Source organism: Tympanuchus pallidicinctus, unplaced genomic scaffold, assembly GCF_026119805.1.
Source record: "Tympanuchus pallidicinctus isolate F22 unplaced genomic scaffold, pur_lepc_1.0 scaffold21, whole genome shotgun sequence".
Classification (NCBI taxonomy): domain Eukaryota; kingdom Metazoa; phylum Chordata; class Aves; order Galliformes; family Phasianidae; genus Tympanuchus; species Tympanuchus pallidicinctus.
Window position 1 is genome coordinate 5,662,798 of NW_026294733.1, and position 21,240 is coordinate 5,684,037.

Below are 21,240 nucleotides of genomic sequence, written 5' to 3' on the forward strand. Positions count from 1 at the left end.
ACAAGTATGCCTGCTCAGTGTAAGCAGCAGTTACAACGTGTTTTATACCTACACTAGAAAAGCTTTAAAGCCACTTCAGTTTTGCCAGCCATTTTTACAAGTGGAAATTTGGAATGAGAAAGCCTTTCAAAAAGGCATTTGATAAGTGACAACAAATAAAAGCTTTGGGTGTAAACAGAAATACAGGAGAAACTATTTTCACATATAGAAGCTGAAACTAATCAGAATCACAGAAAAATTTAGCTTGGAAGCAGTGTCACAAGATCCTCTGATCCAACCTTGTGCTCTAAGTGAGGCTAACTAAATTTGACACTATACCTTTCAATGTCACTTGTCAGTCACAAACCAGATGTGATTTACTGTCTTAACCACACACACTCACATCAGACCTATGCTTCCAGTGTTCTAGGGAAAAAAACAAATAGCAAAGCAGCATTATGGCTTTTTTCTTAAATGCTAGCATTCCACCAAGTTTCTTTACACATCTGAGAAACAACAGGAAAACAGGCGATGAATTTATGAACACTTTGCAAATTGGGAAAAAGGAAAAGCTTAACAACCACGCAACCCAAGTAACACAGATATTTCTTTACTGCTGAGAACGCATACTGTAGTACCATCACTTCCACTGAACTTAAACTTCCCCTGGACAAGGAACATCAAATGTCTCCATTTATTAAACGACTTTATCAGTTAGTAAAAGAGAACCTAAAGCAAAGAGAAACGAGTCACAATTTTTCATGCAAGATTCTTGCTGCTTCTTCCTCACACCAGCAGACCTTCAGTCTTTTGCAACTCAGAGTACTTTTTTTTGCCCTCCTCTTGCCTTGGTGCATACAGTTACAATACACCAGGTGCACCCTGTAAAGTTTAACAAAATCTCAGCATATGCAGACAAGTTTCAAGAACTGCTAAATGTAAGCAGTTAAAAAATATAACAGATGTTCTGCAGATTAAAAGAAATCCAGGAATGGGCGCAACAGTTCATTTAACCTTACTATTTTGCTAACCTTAGAATAAAGTAGGATTCAAGAGACTCCAGGAAAGAATCACTATACGTGAAAATATTGTTAGGATTATCACAATCTAAGCTTACCTGAAGAAGTTTGTTTTTATCATACAGTTCATTCATATCTTGCTGCTGGAAGTCTTTCCTCATTTTCTACAGTCAAACCCCAACTAAGATGCCAGTTCCAACAGCTATCCACTGGCAGTAAAGGCATCACCTTTCAGCTACCCAAGGCTTTGAGGTTACAACACAACTCTGCTCTTCTCCCATTGCCTCCTGCAAGAGCTGCCACAATCACACACAAAATGGCTTAGAAGAGCAGTAGGAAGACAACTGTCCCTCACATCCATAGGATTAGAAACAAAATTTTAGTCAAATGATGACACCGTTATGAAGTCTAAGTCCTGCCTGTTGGCAAAATTCCTCCCTACCTCTTCTCCAGTACTTAAAGTTGAAGAAGGCACAAAAAAGAACAAAACAGGGCAAGATTGAAAGTCTCTCCAGAGGAACAAACCAGAACCAGGACTTTTTAACTCTACATTTTAAGTTTTACAAATGCTACTTTCCATAGTTATTTCCTTACTGTATATTTCCTCCAGGTGCAGAGCAAGATTTACAGTAATTCTAAGCCAGCAGGTGGCATTAACATCTCATATACCCTAAGCAAACAGTGTTAGCCAAATGATGCATACAGGCAAGCTTAAAAGCCCTATACCTAACGAGTAGTTGGAATGGAAAATTGGCTACAGCCTTCCCCATCCACTTGGACACAATGACACGACTGCCTTCACCTGCCTGATGGTTGGCTGCACTTCCTGCTTCTTCCATCCGCTCCATCAGGTCACGCCACAGAGCCCACATCAGAACCTCATCCAGGAACACAATAAGGCACTTAGATTTTATTACCACTACTGCCATTATCCTTTAACAGAAGGATCACATTTTTTAATTTGTGCAATAAGCCTATAATGTAAAAAAAGGCTGAGAAGTCCTACTCAAAGATTTACTGCATAAGATGCTGATTCACAACTCAGTAGACGTAGCTCCCTATTTTCAGAACCTCCAGTGCAGCTGCTCACAGGCAGTGTACCCCACTGCCATCAGTAAGAGCAGAAATACTTCCTTACCTCAAAGAAATGGGGGAATAATGTCCACTAACACTGAGGTCCTGGTACTCTCATTTTACAGACGCCTAAACGGACATCCTACTTACAGCAAGAGGAGGAACAGAAGGAAATTAGATCTCTAATATCATTAACTTCATACTGAAGTCCACAAACATAAATGCAAAGTCAAAACATCATCTTAATAATGAAAATAGAATTAATGGGGATATTTTTTCTTTTCCTCGACCTTGAAGTTAAACTAAGTTAGAGCATGCCTTGACAAGACAGGAGTCCAGCAGACAGGTTTCTGTGTTTGCTTTTTAAGTGTTCATTAAAACTCACTCTTCTCATTACTGCATAGAAGAATCTTCATTGCCCTTCAGAGGAAAGCAGAAATTAAGATCCAAGAAGGAACAGGAATTACTTTCTTCTGAATACAGGAGAAAAACAGTACCAGCACATGCAGAGAACACATTCACTCATCCCTTAATTTCAAAAAGTGATTTCAATAAAAAAATTCAAACTGGTTTTTTTAAAACAGAGAACTCTTCTAGAGGGGCCTTAAGATACCAACCTACAGCAAACAAAATTCACATCAGGAAGGCTTATAAAACTATTCTTGTTCACTTGGATGAGCAAGAGGAGACTGTTTTCCACGTCCACTCTCTTCTGTATCAGAAATCCCATTGCTTCCATGTAAAGTTATGCTGAATCTGAGGTGGTTTTGATTTAAAGATCTAATTTTACCTTCTGGATCCTAGTGTAACAAGTGCCCCTGCAGGAAGCCCAAGATTATACAGCTGGAGAAGAAGGAATAAATGAACTGCACACAAGAATAGCTGGGAGAAATGACACAGGCCTTCAGAGTGGTCTTCTTCCAGAGGTCTTTGGTTCTTATGTTGAAGGTTTCCCCCAGGGCCTGTGCTTAATACAGGGAAAACTGAGATGCAGCTTCCACCCAAGCCACAAGGCAGAAGAGCCAGGGTTTGCCTGCCGCAGATGCCTGCTGCTGCAAGGGGCTGCAGCAGCTCTGCTGCTTGACAGAAGGATCCACAGGGCACGAGAAAACCTCAGGCAAATGAGGGGATGTTTGCAGGCAGTATGTGCATAAAAAGATATCTCTTGCAAGAAAGGGAGAAGCTGACGTTTCATTTTTCTTCTCCACACAGAGCCTTACAAGCACAGAAGCATGTGCTTTGTCACCTTCCTAACTAGATTAATAACGGGATTTTGCTGGTACAGAAGTCAAACCTACAGAAGAAGTTTTAGGGCTAGGTAATATCTGTTAACTGCTCCTGACATTCTTTAAGGCACTGTCATACTCAAGATGAACAAATTTTGCAGATCAGATTTTAGTACTTGGTTTTCAAAAATCGGTAGCTGCAGTTCAACAATTCAAAAACGTAAAGCTTACTCCATCTGCATCATCCAGGAGTTAGGCTCCAGAAAACACGTTCTGTTTCACAAGCCAACCAAGCTGCTAGGCCTAGGATGAAGATGCTGGCCACCTTCTTTCACAAGACATTGATAATCTGATATAAAAGGAAGTTATTAAGCAGATGGTAGCAAGGTAAACCACAGTGATAAAAGACAAAAGCATGTGTGGCCTACATCTTGAAAAAAGACACGTTTTACGCATTGTGATTCTTTTAAATAATAACCCTGGCTACGTTTCATTTTCCTCCCACATATTTGCATAGCATTTATAGGTTTAGTAAAGAAACAGGGCATATTTTCACCTGTAAATGGCACTTAAACTCTTTATACATACATGCTCTCAGTGATGGCTTGAGCCTCCCAAGAGAACACTGCTACAGGAAGGAACGAAAAAAGCCAAACCCAGTGCGATTAAGGCTTTACTTCGGTTTGTGACAACAGCCCCTAAAATAAAATGATTACTGTACTTCAGAACCATTAAACTTCACCTCGCTGCACGCAAGGTGCAATTAGCACTAACAGTCGTACTTCAGGACTGCGACGGCGTAGCCTGAAAACCATTACGGCACCTATAGAAATGCGAAGTTACCCAAGCAATGCGAGACACCAAGCCGGCACACGTGCCCACACCTGCGGTTCGCAGCTCCATCCCATGCGCAGCGCTGCCGGGGGCACCGGGAATCCCACCCGAGCCGAAAGCAGCGCCCATGTGCTCGGCCCTCCCTCCCGTTTCTGGAGAGCTTCCGCCGGGCACAGCGGCACAGCACCGGGCACCGCCAGCGCCACCGCCGCCCCCGGGGATGCCGACCGCCCTGGGCGGGCCAGGATCCCAGGACGGGAAGGAAGGAAGGAAGGAGCGGAGGCCGCTGTCCTCGGCCGTTCCGAGGACGGGCGGGGGCTCGGGACGGCTCCCCCGTGAGAGCTCACCTTTTCGAGAGGTCCATGAGGACCCCGGAGAACAGCTTCTCCCCCAGCCGGAACGAGACCACCAGGGCGTCCTCGATGATGTGATCCAGGGTGACCCGCACCTCGGAGCCGGGCAGCAGCGGCGCCTCCGCCTCCCCCCCGCTCGGGGCGGCGGGCGGCGGGCGCTCGGGCTCCGCGGCGGCAGCATCCGGCTCCTCCTCCTCCGGCCGGGACGGCTCCTCCCCGGGCTCCCGCTTCGCGGAGCCCCCGGCAGCCGTAGGGCAGGGCTGCGGCCACTCCTCGGGAAGCTGGGGACGCGCGGCGGGCGGCGGGCAGGGCTGCGGCCGCTCCTCGGGCTCCGGGCCGGTCGCTCCTCGGAGCTCGGCCTGCGGCGAACCCGCCTCCAGGCCGGAGGGCGGCGGCGTCTCCGTCCTTTCGCCTTCCGGCTCCCGCGTCCCGGCCGGGCTCCGGGCGAGCTGCACGGGCGGCGGCTCCTCGGCCTCGCCGGGAGCTCCCTTTCCCCCGTCGGCCTCCTCTCCGTCGGGCGCCGCCGACTCCACGGCCTCGGTGACTGCAGGAGGAGGGTCCGCGCCGGCCTCACTGCCCGGGATGGGCTCCATCTCGGGCTCGGCTTCGCCCGCCCCCCCATCGCCCGGCACCGCTGCAGTCGCTGCCGCCTCCGCAGCCATGGCCGCCATTTTCTCTGCTGCTTCTCCGCCGCCTCCCTCCAGCAGCGGGATCGATAACCACGGCCTTCCCCGCCCGCCTGGGAGGGAGAGCCCGCCCCCTAGGCTCACGTCTGGCAGTCTATTGGTGGACGCCGCGGAGCTTTCTACTTCTAATGGAGAGCGAAGCTGTCAGTCGAGCCCAGTGGAAACTTCCCGTTGGTCAGTGAGGACTTCATTCAATGGAGAGTCGGGAAGAGGAAGAAGGGGCGTGGCTTAGCGCTTCACAGGTCCTTACGGACGAGAGGGGCCGGGCCTCTGCGGCAGCGCCGTCGTTTCATTGGCGGAGGGAGGAGCCGCTCCCAGAGGAGGGCGGTCATTGGCGGGAGCTGACGTCCGTCAGCGGAGCGCGCGGTGGTCGGCATGCGCGCTGCGGGCGGCCGGGAGGGGGCGCAGGGGAAGATGGCGGGGCACGAGGTCGGCCTCGGGGTGTTCCTCAGGCCCCTCTGAGGGACCATCCCCGGGGGAGGGGTTGAGGGGCGAAATCGGCTGTAATGGGAAAAACGTGAGGGTGATAGGGCGCTCGTTGCGTTATGTGAAGTAAATCAAAGATGAATTTTTTTTTTAATTGGGTTTATTGGGTAAAAGTGAAAAGCAGGTGGGGGGAAAAGAGAGGGGAAAAAAAGGAAAAAGTTAACGTTTTCCCGTGGGACGTTCTGAGTCAGTGGTTTTCTCCCCGTGGGATCAGTGCTTGGTGTGTGGGGATTTGCTTCTCCCAGGTAGGAAATCATGCACTTCTTAAGCGAATTTTTTTAAAAAAAGAAAAAGAAAAGAAAAATAAATATTTTAAAGAAGAGACACGGTTTAGGTTGTTACATGTGTCTTTGGAAGCTGCTTCCCTTTGAGGAGCAGAAAGGAGAGCGCCGTTAGGAGGAGGGATGGGAGGTGGGAGCAACTGAGGAGGTGGGTGCCATCAGAGCATGGGTGCTTCTCCTTCCGCATGCTGGTGTCAGGGGTATGTTGCTCAGTGACACACAAAAGTTGCTGTAAATAACAAGCCCAAACTCTACGGTTTTCTTTAAAAGCAAAACGTCCCCTTTGGATCAAGTTAGTGACTTCTTACGGGCAGGTTTTGAAGGGGTAGGAATTGAGCTATGCCCCATGTGTTTGCTTTAAAGCATATAAATAGTGGGTGCAAAGCCAATGAAACTTTTGTAAGAAGTAAGAGGAAAAATCATTAATCAAGTGTAAGGCCCAGTAGTGTGCTCACCTTTTTTTTTTGTTGTGGAAAATAGGGCTATATGCAGATTACAGCAATGCGAGCCATTTTCGTAAGTAATAGACTTGGAGTATTCTTTAACAGCAAAGCAGAGATGTATAACAGTTAGTTCATTGCTACTCATGTATGGTCCGGTGATCTGCTGGCTGTAGGATTTTAGTAGAGAATAAGTATTAAAGTGCTCTGTTGGCCTGAATGCAGTGGTTTGACACGTAACATGCATGGACTCTGCCCCATTTATATCTGGTAGTGCTTTGCTTCACATAGTGGTGTAAAGTGTATAAAAAACATATAGGAACATCAGGAAAAAACTAGATGTATTTCTGGAGGCATGTGTCACAAATATAGTTACTATTGCTTAATATAGTTAAATGCTATGAAAATATAGGTAGAATCACTTAATTTTTTATGTTTCCCCATCATATCTGTTATACTGCTGGTTTGGTAATGTGGTTTTGTAGGATAGAATGTATTTACTGGGGAAACAAATAGTAGATACTGATTTTAATTTTTTCTTAATTATTTTTTCCCAGGCATGCTCACAGCTTTATCAATCAGTATCACAGAGAAACAGCAGATGGATTCGACATACGATCTGTGGTTTTTAAGAAATCATATGTGGTAAGCTTTCATAAAACTGCCTACTATTAATATTACTGCCTAGGTCATTTTGAAACAATTTTGTTTGGCCAACATTGTAAGATATGTGACCTGTATCCTGAGGCTATAATACTTTGAGAGATGGTAACTGTCCAAGAGCCTTCAAGGCTGAACGTGTTATTTCTCAGAATTCTGGAGAACAGCAAGAAGATTTGTCACTACTGAATTACCTTAATTTCAAGCTGTTCTTGAGCAAGGATTTCAGTTTTTTTCTTTATGTTCCACCTAGCAGAGTGCAGTAGTGGCACTGAAAGATTTGCAGAAGTTGCAAACGATGCAGAAGGGGTTCTTATCTTGAAAGAGCCTGGTGTCATAAAAACAAAAATAAAAACGGTCAGACAAGTGTAAGGAGGGCTGTGCTGTTTTTTCCTCTCGTTTCCTTTGTCCTCTGCAATTGTGTCTGCGTATGATGCATCAGAAACCTTATTCAGCTGAGTCCTAGTGCAGATTATAAAAACATATTAGTGAAGATAGCTCATATGTAACACCAGAACTGTTTTCACATTACTCTCCTACGCAAAGAACTTGGCTGTGCTTGGAGGTACTCCAGCTGTATTTCAACAGTAGGCCAAACCGTACTCTGCCTGCACAGAGCCGTTCTGCTTGTTAGAGCCATGCTCATCTGCTCTAATGCTGCTTTCCCTGTAATGTCTTACACTTGTAGTGTACACTTGTTGTGAGGAAAAGGCATCAGGTTAGCCCTCAGGGTTGGCAGGATGAAGGGATACATATTGTCAGAGCTTCTTTTTATTGGTTTTAGTTTCCGTATTTAAGAGAGGTAGCGCTACTGTGTTTCAAAAGGCAGGAGAGGACAGAGCTGTTGCGGTTCCTGCTATAAAACAGCGCGGCTTGTGTATTTACTTCATATGGTTGTGATTTTAACTGTGCTATACGGATAGTTCAGTTAGCTGCAATTCATTTTCGTAGTGCTGCTGTGCCCTGGCATAGAAGAATGGCGTTAAATTCAGAGCTTACAAGAAATTACCAATTTATACAAAGAGACTACTCCTTGAGCTAATGGGACATTGAGATCTAATAGCTTAGCCCAGCAGGCTTTTTGTTATGTTAAATTCAGGACTTCTGTAAAGGATGGGCAGAAAATGGAAGATTTCCGCTTCCAAAACTTCGGGGAGATTAATGCTTACTGAAACCAACCCTGCTTTTCATCAAGTGTTGCTTATGGCAGGCAATTAGCATTAAAATGCTGAAAGCCATCTTTTAGTCCGTTGGAGTCCTCAGTAGTCCTTAGCGAAGCAGGGGAAGAGAACCTCGGTGTATGATTTGTTAACACCTCTCGAAGTTCCTTGTAATAACAAACTGAGGAGGTAACCTCTAACCCGTCCAACCCAACCACTGCAAACGTGGGGGGAGGGAGGGTCTTAAAAATGATATATAACCAGCTCTTTGTCCATGTTATTTACGTGTTCAAAGGAGCTGCATGTGCTTGTAAAAATAAGTAAATAGAACATTTGTATGTTGTTCTACTCCAATGGTGAACAGAAATAGGATATCACAAGTAACCCTGAATGGGAATGCTGTTAGCAGTAGGCATGTAGATGCAGGATGAAACATGTTCATTGAACAGAAAAATGCTTGCTGTATAACTTTTCTCCAACCCGATCTTTGTTGATCACCATTTAATTTCTGTTTATTTTAAATGTAGTCTGTAGTCTCCTGAGGATAGGGTTTGTCTTTCTGTGGCTGGTTTGCATAGAGATTAGCATAGCTGAGGCCTTGTTTCTGTCCCCGAGCCTTTACAAACTGCCAAATGAAAATGAATGAAGTTAATGAAACAAATTGCACAATTTCTTTAGATTAAAATGAGTCTCTGTTCAGCGATTGGCAGAAAGGACAAAAGTAGAAAAGAAGCCATAAATTCAAGGGAGGAAGGAACTCATAAAATTGGAGTGCATAAAATGATGAATGTGAAGGCAGGAAAAATGCAAAGTTATTTGAAGATATATTAACAGACTGAGTGGCAGAATTTGCACTAAGCTTGAATTGAGTGAGTAAATGGATGTGATGAGGTGGTGGTAAAAAGCAGAGGTGGCTCTATCACTGCATCAGTATACACTGGTGGCAGAATTGTGTTTCTAAGCTGGGTCATGGTAAGGATCAGGTCTGGCAGCCTTGTCTATTGAAATGCTTCCACTGCCAGATATTGATGCTGACTTTTTTCTGTCAAGGCCAAAAGGTCTTATTGCACCGAACTAAATATTAATAGGAAATCTCAAAGTGTATGGATAATCACAGTGTGTATGTGCTTCATTTGTGCAGTGGTAACGACGTCATTCTGTGTGCATTGGGTTCAATAAACGTACGCTGCCATGAGAGGTCCAACAGACAATGCAGGCACATCCACAAGGTTGAAATGGAAAATTATATACCACAAGCATGTCAGGGAGCCAGTGAAGCCAAAACTGTTTTTTTGCAGCAGACATAGCTAAATGGTAGCTGAGTATTTCTACCATTACAGGTGAAACAGCCTCAAGAATGGGCTGCACCCTGTAATTGCCTAGCAGCCAGAATTTGTTGTTACTGGTGTCCGAGGTGGCTAGATACACATGCATTCACTGTAGCTGTTGATGCTGCAGTTGATCTATATGTAGACAAATGGAAACCTTAAGTGATTATGTGGACTTACAAGAAGTCTTGATAGAATATCAGGTATTTTTTCCTGGTTTCTGGATTGTTATGTAAGAATTTTAGGTTAGAAGTTTACTATTTGAAGCTCTAACGAGCTTATTCAGGTTCTGTGACTCCACACATCACAGGGATTGTATGTTATCAACCAGCAGCTCCTATCTTTCCTGTCAAGAGCAACACTAAGAAATAATGCACTTTGGAAAATGCAACATTGTTCCACTTGTTGATTGGGATCATAGTGGCAACAGATTCCTGTGGCTGTCATAGTGACAACAATTTCTTGTGACCCTGAGCAAAATCTGAGTCTCATAAAAACCCTCAGTAGGTCATGGTTTAAGAACCACGGTTTTATACTGAATTACTTTAAAATGGATTTAGTAACACAATGTTGGCCAGTCAAGCTCCACAACTGTGACGTTTTCAAGGCTTCTGTATTCAAAAAGAAAATAAATGTGACCAGCGAAAGCTGATGTGCATAAGTAATTCAGAAGAGGATAAGCACGTAATAAAGGTTGGGTCTTGGTTGTGTGCTGCAGACTTGCTGCTTCCATAGCAAGTCAGGAAAGTAGTGCTCTTAAAACAGTTACTTTCTGGAATACCATTTTTGATTGTGGAGGAAAAAAAATGTTTTATGTCCTTACGAGTACTGAGCTCCTATTGCTGGGTTTGTGAATGATCATAAAGGATTTATAAAATCTCACTGTAAGCAGGCATGCCCTGAAAGTCTGCTCTGGAATATGAAAAGTTAACTAGCAGCTAAATTTCTCAGGAACAAGAGAAGAAATCAATGACTGGGGCTCTGCCCGATGTCTGTGTAAAATTGATGTAAATCAATTACCGTAGATTGAGTTGCTTAAAAAATTACAAATATAAGTGAGCCCTTGGGGCCAGGCACTGGCATTAGCTCACTGCTGATGTGCCTCATGCTTGTTTTATAATTTTTAGAAAGTGTGGTCTGAAGCTACTTCCTGCACTGTCATGTAATCCCACTGATGTCAGTCATCTTCTGAAATGAGTGCCTCTGTAGGTACATGAGATATCCACACAGTATCTCCACGCATTGAAATAAAATAAAGCAAATTCAAGGTGCAAAATTGAATCTCATTTTATATTCTTATTTCATATATCATATCTTAGTATCAAATACCTTATGTCCCATCTTACGATGGTGCGTGCATTATAACTGTCTTTAACAAAAAATCATTTTAGTATGAACTAAAAAAAATTAATATGCACCAAAAGCTGGTATGTATGTAGTGTCATGGTTGTTATATTTGAGTGATTAACTTCCTGATTATAGCTTATTCTTAGTACATCAAGTACCAGCTCTTTTCCCACAGAAGCCTGTCAGTATTAAGAGCTGTAGTAGGGAACAAATCAATTCATTTATGGATCAGTTTTTAGTGCCCTGTCGTGATAGAATTTACTGAGACTTGGAGTCTCAGTAAAGCAAGATTAGTCTTAAATGTAACCAAGAAATCAAAGCAGAGTTGACAAATTGTTTGGAATGCATTGTCAGACTTAGCCTTTGCAGTGCTCTGGACATGAGATGTATCGGTGTAGCTACAAGAAGCTGCTGGGCTGGGGTGCTGCACACCAGCAGCCTCGTGCCTGATTTGGGTGTGAAATAACTGCAGTTCCTTCTTGCTGGAGCTGCAAACGTTTCGGTGGGCTGACAGCCCCTCTGACTCCTTCATCAGGCAGAGAAGTGCATCTTTTCTGCTGCATGGGGTAGATTTGATCTGGAATACACTTAAATGGATAACGTGGACTAATTGATAAGGAAAGTTTGTTTTTCAAGAGCGTTTTGGTCAGAGGGTGACAAATTTACATGACCTAAACTAAATGGCTGGTTTATGAGCTCTGTAGTTAATGGGGAGATGAAGCACTCTCAGGAGAGTGATTCAGAAGGGTACACTAAGCTGGTTTGAAATGATCTCAGTGGAACATCTGTCCTTCTGACTCTACAGATATGTTCACTGCTCAATTTAAACATGGGAATTGTGTACCCTCAAAACCCGAGGAAAGGTCTACAAGTGTTAACAAGGCTTTTTTGGGGAAATTAGTGACTAATCTGTTGAGGCATTTAGCTGTGTTTTCTCTCAGTTTGAGCTCTAAGGCCAAATATCTTTGAAAGCTTAAAGGCCTTAGGCTCTTCTATTAATTTTGTGACTAAACCAGTACTTAATGCAATTTCCAACTCTTTATCCATAAATTAACACTTTCATAGAAATTTTTCAAACAGACTTAAGTAGTACAGAACTATTCTTATCACATTTTTCTTATTTTTTTGTGAAAGATTAATTTTCCTGTTTTAAAACAATGTTGGTTGTGTTTTCCATGGTTTGCAAACTTTGGTTGATTCTATCAGTGCCCAGAGCTGTGTGCTTGGGGGCTGTTGCCTGAACTGAAGATCCAAATACTCTGAGATCTTGTTTCCTTTCGATATTAAATTCTTCTTTTCTTTCTGCTCAAAGTTCTTGTTTAGCAAACAGAATGAAATATATTCTCACTCACGTTTTAAGTGGTATTTTAGCCAGGATCTTACAGTGTTTTAGCATAAATACAAGGTGGTATTGAAAGAATCGTAACATAAAAGAAAACATTTGCTCAAATAGTCTAAGCTGTCTATCCTGTGGGAATGTAAACCACTGTATATTTTGTCTTGGATTTGGAATTCTGTTCTAAATTTCACTCAAGTGTAATGTTGGGAAAAAAAAAAAAAAAACAACAACCACACACAAGTGTTATGAATCCTGGGGTATGCTAATTTTTACCAAGTCTAACTGCTGCTTTTGCACCATCATCGTGTGTCTATTCACATTTATGGATTTTTGCAAGTGAAAACTAAGATGTTAGTTCCCAGGTGATGAATTTATAGGAAAGCCATAGGTGTTTTCAATGTGTCAGAAATATTTCCAGTCAAGCTCCCTAAGTTTTATTGGGAATGGAAGAGCAACTGTGCCTTGCTAAGAACACTGTAGTTGTGAAGCTCTCCTGTGGCTCTTCAGAGTCCTTTCACTGTGGGTATGGCTTATTTCTCTTACACACAGACATGGCTTTCATGTCTGGAGGATTGCTCAATATAGCAGAAAGCTTGTTAAGGTTTGGCTCTCGTGGGTATTGAATGATTTGTGATCGCTTTAAGGATCTTCCATCTGGTTGTTAGATTTTTAGCTCCTTTCTACCAAGAATCAGATAATTATCCTGGATTCTCTGAATCTTTACCTCTTCAATTTTAAATGGAGAAAAAACTTTGAAAACGTATCATTTCTTATTTTATAGTTATTCGGTTTTTTTTTTCAGTGAAGTTTATAGCACTGTTTGTGTCAGTTACTCCCTTAAATATGGTCCTGATGTGGTAAGCGTGTCAGGACCTTACCTGAATTTCTGTTGGAGGTCCCTAGAGCACACTCAAATGATTTACTGAGTGACTCAGTTTTCCCCTGAATCAGTGCTAAATCAGCATCCTACCCAAGCAGTGGCTCATGCAGTGTAAGGGTTTGCTCATGGAAGCTATTAGTGAATGGTTCTTTTTATGGACGCTGCATTCTGATGGAATAAGGCTTTCCAAAGCGAGGCCTTGTCGTGCAACTTGCAGTTCTCATAGTGCAGTTTAGAACTGTAGCAGGTGTTTGCAGGTACCCTTGCTGCTGTGGCAGAATCTCTTCGAGCTGCTGCAGTACCAGTAAGTAGCTTTCTTTTTCTTTTCCCTGTATGGTTTCCATGGCAAAACCAGTCCTTGGAGGTACTGTGTTTGAGAGGCAACTCAAGCTCTCCCAGTATTTTTCCTAGGATATTGGTCTTGGTGACTTTGGTATTTTCTTCTGTGTATTTTTTCTCTGCAGTTGAATTGAATGCAGTCGCCTTAAGTACAAAGCTGTGGTTGGATTGCATACTGCAGCAGGGTTGGATCTTAGCCACTTTTGCATCTGAGGGAAAGGTTGAGAAGGTCCCTTTTGGTTTCATCTACCTGCCTTTGTGTCCTGTTTTATCACGTGATGGTACTGCATCAAGCCATGCGGGTGATGTTTTTGGAATCACTAGGGTACTTCTGAATCACCTGAAGATTCATTTGTGTAAATAGCAGTGTTTTGCCAAATTTGCTAATGATTTATACCACAATAATTAATGATGTTTCCTTCTTCCTTAGCTTGTGAGTTCCAGTTAAGAACACCTAATTCAATAAATTCTGTGTATTATGCGTGGCCATTTAGAAATTACTATGAAAGGGGCTGCCTGTAAGTAAGACTGTGTAAATATCTGCATTCTGAACTCTAGCTTAGCACTCTGTCTCATCTCTTTTGGACACTTATGGAAGAGAATGTTTCTAGATTTCTGTCTGAAAAGCATTAAGTGAATAAATAAAAACAAAAGATACGTGGCTAATTTGTCACAAGCCAAGCACTCTGCAGCTCTTAAGTCCCCAGCTGGCAAAATATAATTGCAGAGCGATTAAAACATCACAAATTATACTTCAAGTAATGCAGTGTATCTTGTAAATATTATGTATGCAAGTGAGTTTCAGAATATTTCTTCAGAAACAAGACAGTCTGTATGGCTAAAAATTAAAAAAAATAATGAATGAAAGTACAGAAAAATACAACTAGTTATTTAAAGGCTATATAAACAAATGCATATTAAGGGACTAAAGATGCAATCTTCAATCTGACATTGCCAGACTCTTCTGTTCTCACTCATGCAAATTCTGTTTTTCTTGACTTGTTGCTACTTTTTTCCTTTTTCTAGTTAAGGTACGAGTACAATTATTTTTTCTATGAAAATGTCCTGCTCCATTAATTTTCGTTTCATTTTTCCTCAATCTCCTTTAATTATTTAAGAATGCTGTTTCTGAGAAAGCCCCTTGGAATGTTTGTGGCAAATAAGCACTGCAATAAGGACTAGTTAAATATGTGGCTGAAAAATGTTTAATAAGAATTAAAGAACGTTGCAACTAAGAAAGATCTTCAGTCTTATGTGAAGATTGCAGCAAGAAAATATATTGTACAAATATTTCCTGGAAATCTGTAAGTAGACCAAATCCTTCACGTTCCTTTCAGCCCATCAGTAGTTTGTAGGCTTTGCTGTGACAATGGAATCACATACAACCTCATCTCCTTATGGGATGAGCACAGCAAATTTTGGTTCTTTGTACCAGAAAATGGAAGCTGGAAGCATCTGTTCAGCATCTCTGGAAAAAACGTATTTACTACTGGCTGTTGGTCACCTCTTTGGCAGAAAAAATTATTGGAGGTCAGGGTAACTAAAAAAGTAATAATCCAATAGCAGTTGGTATTTGGTTGAAGTATTACACTCTCAATTATAAATACTTAATCTCATTATCCAAGAGAGGATTCTGCACTTTATTGTGTTACTCATTTTAAGATATCTGGCATCAGATCTGTTATTTAGGATCCTTTGAGTGTTTTGGTTTAATATTAGTTGTTTACAGACTGTGGGTTAGATGTTAAATAATTATTTTCATTGTTGCTGAAGAATTCTTGCTGCAGGGGGAGATCTAGGAGATTCGCTGTTCTTTTGAAATCTGCCTTGGAGTACATCTATATTCAAATTTGTGTGTAACGAAACAGTAAAGGGACAAAGATGGACACAAAAGCTGTTACACTCGGGTTGGGCAGCCACAACTGTTACATACAAGTTGGATTATGATTTTGTTTCTGTTGTGGCTTTTTTTGGGGGGGAAGGGGGAGAGAAGTTAGGGAACCTGTCTGTTAGATTTGCATACCTGCTGAGGGCAGGTTACTCGTGGAACTAGGGAGAAAGTGTTTTCAAGGATATTCCTGTCCCTCTGTTTCTTTGTTCAGTAGATGTAACAGTGAGTTTTGAAGTCTCCTTTTGTCTGACTGTACTGGGGGGAAAAACAAACAACTTTAAAGACATTTAAAAGGTAGATTGAGAGTTTTACTTGCCCATTTTGGTGTTCATTTCTTTCTTTTACTAAGCCCATATACTACCTAAGTCAACTGGGATTTGTAAACAAGCCCGTAAATGATACAGGCATGTAACTCAGCAGGGCTGGTTTGGCATGCAGCGTGTTGTAACCCAAGTTGCTCTAACAGATGGTATAAATCCACTCCAAATACTCTGTGTACCTCAGTACTTCAAAATATTGCCTCTCCTATGAGAGAGAACTCTTCTACAAGTCTTTATAAGGAGGATTTTTGCTTCTCTGTAAACCAATCATATGTTACTCACTTCACAACAGAATTGAGACCAAGTTTCTCAAAGGGTGTTTCAGCTGACTGATTGCATTCTGTTAAGATGCTGCTCTTGAATCATAACCATTTTGAAGTTGTTTTGTTGGGAATGGACCAGACTGTTCTAAGTGCAGGTACTTTTGACACCAAACCCTGGGTGCAGCTTTTACCTGCTACTGTAATACAAATAACTGCATGAACTGACAGATTTTGCAGCTTTTCCTGCAGTAGCAGAAAGAGCATTTGTATTGTGTATAAGCATTGCATTTTATCTTCCTTGAGTAGTAAACCCAGATTATACCTTTGATGTTCTTCTCCTGATCCCTGACTCTGTGTGAAAATAGCTGTTTCACATTAATGCCCACATTGTTCAAGAATTAATCGATTTGACATAGAAGTATGGGTGAGCTAGTATGGCAGTTCATTTTGGATTTCTTATGTAACTTCCTGAATTCTGTAAGTCTATTTCGCTTCAATAACGATATGTCAAAATGATGATTTTTTCTTTGGCTGTGGAAATGCAGTAACATTTCTGAGGCTGTGGCCTACATCTGTAGACAAGTTCTGACCCCACGTGCAATAGCACCTGCTGCTATTGAGGTGTGGCTTTTCCTTAGCTGTAGTCCTTGGAGATAAAACTTCTGTTGAATGGGAATATCAAGAATGGTAAAATCCTACTTTGTCTATTAGTCAGGATTTTGTGCTGGCATAGTCTAAGACGGCAGGACAGTAACAGAAGTAGAATTGATCAGTAATCATTTGGAACCATTCTGCTTCCCTAGCTGAAGTGAACACGAGTTGTCTGCACACCCCTGACATGGTCCTTCTTATGACTCATTATAGCTTCAGTTTTGCTGGCTGTGAGATATGGACAGTAACTTTTCATTCATAGGAGTGTAATGAGGGTTTAATTGCAATGGACATTTAAAAACAACTTGAGGATAAAATGTGCTGTAATATTATCCTTGATGAAGACACAGTAACAAGATGATTAGTCTTTCAGATGCATTCAGTTAATCTATAAATTACAAATTATTCCCTACTACCTTAATTCTTGCTGCCTCTTGTGATAGAGATTTTGTATTTGTTAAAAGGCAAGAATAAATGTGAGCAGAGGGCATTGTAACCAAGTCTTTCAAGCCTTTCCTCTCCACCTAAATAGGCCAAAGAAGCAGTGAAAGCTGTAAAATATTACTTAGCAATGTCATTCAATTAAATACTGTTTTTTGGAAGAAGGAGAAAAAACAACAACAAAAAAGCAACTAATATTGAAGTCTGTGGTTCCCATGTGATGAAAAAGCTACTCTGAGCTGGAATCTTCCCAAACCATATAATCACATCAGTACAGCAATATTCAGGGCAATATTCATTTTGATGTAATTCCACTGACTTCTTAATTTGATTGCATCAGGGATGAATTTGTCCCTCCTGGTGTCTGTAGGTGCACACACACGCACATACATGCAAGCTGACAACAGTTAGAGGAGTCATGGCCCATTTGTGTGTGCTGGTGTCTGATGCTCAGATTTCATCCTTCTATCAGATGTTCTGTCCTTTAACTAAAATCAGAGCAGTTTTGGATGGCAGACTTTTTTTCCAAAGATTTTTTTGGTGACATTTTACTACAGGATTATTTTTCATTTTTGTTTTGCCTGTTTTTGTCTTTTTTATCCATCCTCGTACTGCCACAGGCCTCATCTGACATATGTGGTTTCCCAAGAAATGCCATCATAGGCAAATGTTTTCTGCTTTTCTGATGCTGAAAATCTACCTCAGACAGCATATCTCAATCTACTATTTTAAATAAAAATATTAAATTGTTTCTAGTGTTTAATAGAAATGTCAAGGTTATTATTAATTTTAAAATACCAGATATTGAGAAGCAGTATATGAGGAACTAATCTAGAGAGATTGCTGCTGGTCAGTGGGGCTGTAGCAAGGGAGGAGAATTTGTTGACCTTATGTACTTCCTTTCAGTGATCATACAAATGTTAAGCTTCTAAAATTGAGTTCATTCTCCTCCTCTCATCTCCTCCCCCAAAAGTTTGCTAGTTGAAGACATTGATGCCATCTCGTTAGTTGTCTAAGGGGATGCACGTAGTGCTTAGCACTGAAGCTGAGTTCTCCCATCCCACTTCATCTTTAACTATGAAGTTCATCCCAAAGAATTGGAAATCTTGAATCTGGAAAATCTGTCATATGCTGAACAACTTTTCATCTGAATCAAGAATTGTGTGGTACGTGGAGTTTCAGGTGGGAAATGCCTTCCTTCCCCTAATAAGAAAAAATAGCTGTGCTGAAATGCTGTATTGTCAGATGCCTTAATTCCATCAGCAGTTTTGTGTTTGTGACAACAAGGCTTGGGACCTTCCCTGAATTTGTAGAGACTTTTCTTTGCTAAAACTCTGTGAACATTAAGTTTGTAAGGGGGGAAATGCTGTACTGCTTTCAAATCACAAATGTTACCCTTACATTAGCAAAATATGCTTGGCATGCAGTAACTTTGAGTGCCTCCTGAAATAAGAGCATGTAAAAAAGATGCAGTCCGGACTCAAATCTGCTGAGTTCAGTCATTAACACAGTGAAATGGGAATGTGAAACTTATGTCCTGATTCCTAAGATATCTGTACTACTGGACATGCTATTTCTTTCTAGGTCTTAAACCATTTTGTTCTTTTCAGTGCATTATATTGTATTCTCTTACATACTTTTATTCTTGTCAGCAAATTAATTTGTGGATCTTAAATTATAAAACCTTCTGTGCTGAGAGTACTTCAAGAACAAAGAAGCGTCCACCACTAGTACTGCACATCTGATTTGCTTCTGTTCTTATCTAATACCTCATCTAGTTCCAGGTGGGATCAGTTCATGGATAGCTCAGGCTCAGTTTATCTTCTTGTCAGAGCTCATCAGCAGTTCTCACCATGGCCAATGGCAATCCAGTTCCTTTGGTAACATCAGGTCACCTTAATTACCTTTACCAAATTATCTAATGATAACATGTAACTCTGAGAAAATGCTGTTTGCAAGTGGTCTGTTAATCAAGAGCAGATTTTCCAAGCTAAAAGCTTGCTCTGTTTTTTCTTAAGGATATGCTTAGTTGTCAGTGGTTGGGAAGTTGTGTTGTCTTCATTCAGAAACTCTTCTAGCTGAAGCCTTATAGCTATAGAAAAAATATTCCATCATTCCAAAAATAAACTAGGTTGTGCTTGTGATGCTGTAATCAATAAACCACTGCGGTTTGTTAGGCTGGGACAAGTGCTTGGCAGCCAATCCACAAAGCTGTGTCAGGGGTTGTTAATGTAACAGACTTATTTATCCTTTTGCTGATAAGGACGTGTGGTGGTCAGTGGGAAAAAACTGCAATATAATGAATGTTGCCTTTCCCAAAGTTTTGGGAATGTAGAATTAATTTCCATTTTTGATTGGTCTTGTCACAAGCTGGTTTATGAAATCACATATACAAGAAAGGCTGTCACAGTTTTATGATTTTTGGTTATTGGCGTTCCATCACAACACCTCTGTCACAGTGTCATTCAGCCTAGCTTAGCTGTGACTTCTGCACCTCTGTCCATTGGCACCTCAAAGGCACATGAATAATATAGCTAGAACAGATCTTGGTCATTTGCAAAATGTGTTGTTTGTTTGTTCCTTTTAACTGAAGCTGATAAGGTACGAGTGGCTAGGTCGTACATTTCAGCTCTTGTGTTTGTAGTTTGTCATGATTATTGTCTGTGCTCTGTGTGACAATTGATATCAGTGGAATTTTTGCCAAAGTGTAATGAGCAAAACTGGATTTTTGTTGATGTTCAGAGAAGGCTGTTTTGGCAGCAGGAATCGTGAAGAGTTTTGGCAGACTGTTCAGGGACATCGAGCAGGGTTTCAGAGCATTTCAGTGAAGTGTAAAGTGTTGCTTTATAGAAGCGGTCATTTCAAGGACCGAAGTGGGCAGGCTGTTACCCACAGAACGCTGTTACCCTGTGATCCTGTTATGCTGTTCTCCAGAGCCACGTGTGGGCTGTGGGCCTGGCAGGCCGATTTCAGGACTGTGTGAATGTGCCATGTGTCAGAAAGCTGCCATGAGATGGTTCAGATTTCTGCAATTCTTGCTAAAGCCCCATTTTTTCCTACTGTGGAGAGCATCAGGAACACCTGTGTTTTTATCATGTACCAATGTCCTGTCATTTTCTGACAGGTCAGCAGCAAAACAGAGTCTACTGAGTCTATGTGTAGCACTTTTGACAAAATACCTTGCTCTACTTTTCTACGAAATATCAGTAGGCCATGGGTTGCAATGTTGTAATTGAAGCTTGTAATATTATTTTCTAGGCAAGTGGTCAATTTCACCACAGTTGTTGTGTTTTTTTTCCCCCTTCGTTTTCCTTTTATTGGCCAATTTAAATACTGAAGAACAAGTTGTGAAGTTATATACCTGCCTTAAGGAAGGAAGCTTGAATGGTGGTGCTCGTTAGGTACTACAGACTCTGAAATGGTAGTAGGATGCGTGAAAATAGTGCAGACTGTTTAAACGCAGTACCTTATTTCACTGGGGCAGTAGCAGTATTGGCTGGTTTCAAATTAGCTGTGCAGTATTAGCATCTCTGGAACAAGAAAATCTGTATTATAAAAGTTATCTTACTGAAACTCCCCCCTCATATTCTTCTAGCTTAGAATACAGAAAAATTCAAGCCTTCAGCAATTGTTTCACCAGCCTTATGAGGAAGTGTATTGCTGTAACTATGCTGTGTTTCTCTCAAGTTACACTAATCTAATTCCCCATGTGGCAGCTTATCACAAAATGGAGCCAAGCCTGCTGTACCTAGGATGTGCTGATGTAGCTGTGTAGCACAGTTTATTTCTACAGATGGAGTTCCTCCCTATTATAACTGAAACCACCATGCTCAATAGCCTACAAGGAAGAGATGCCTTTGCCGCCCTAAACATCTTTCTTTCCACTGGGATGGTTGGTAAGAAGTGTAGTTGTTTTTCCTTCCTGTTTCTAATAGGTAGAAGGATGCAGAAATGGAAAAGCTTTAAAAATACCTTTTCCCCAGGTTGGTTTATACAAATTTGAAAGATGTATACATTAAATAGCAGGAGAGATGCTTCCTTCTGAAAATGAAGAGCATATAATTACTGTTGGTGGGATTTTTTTGTTGGTGTTGTTGCTCTTGTTTGTTTGTAAATCTTACCAGATTATAGGATTTCTCTATTTACATTCAGTCAAATTAATAGAATAAGAAGAGAGAAAAACTGTTAACAAATAAATGCTACTGACACATTCTATTAATTATAGGGAAAAGACAGAGAACTG

General features: G+C 41.5%; 2 protein-coding genes across 8 annotated transcripts in view; one reads left to right on the top strand and one right to left on the bottom strand.

Moving 5' to 3' along the window:
* PWWP2A (PWWP domain containing 2A) overlaps positions 1-5,215 on the bottom strand; it is a 32,605-nt gene extending 27,390 nt beyond the window's left edge. For 4 of the 5 annotated variants that reach the window (XR_008207286.1, XM_052684975.1, XM_052684974.1 and 1 more), the window contains exon 1: positions 4,480-5,215. Coding sequence is in view for 4 of the 5 variants with exons in the window: in XM_052684975.1 (XP_052540935.1) it covers positions 4,480-5,156 (677 nt within the window). In the remaining variant the exon portion in view is untranslated. The remainder of the gene's footprint in view (positions 1-4,479) is intronic. The other variant, XM_052684976.1, reaches the window with a different exon arrangement.
* A 522-nt stretch (positions 5,216-5,737) lies between these two features.
* FABP6 (fatty acid binding protein 6) overlaps positions 5,738-21,240 on the top strand; it is a 38,444-nt gene continuing 22,941 nt past the window's right edge. The window contains exons 1-2 of one of the 3 annotated variants that reach the window (XM_052684992.1): positions 5,738-5,902; positions 6,936-7,023. The gene's annotated coding sequence lies outside the window, so the exon portion shown is untranslated. The remainder of the gene's footprint in view (positions 5,903-6,935; positions 7,024-21,240) is intronic. The other 2 variants (XM_052684991.1, XM_052684993.1) reach the window with 2 other exon arrangements.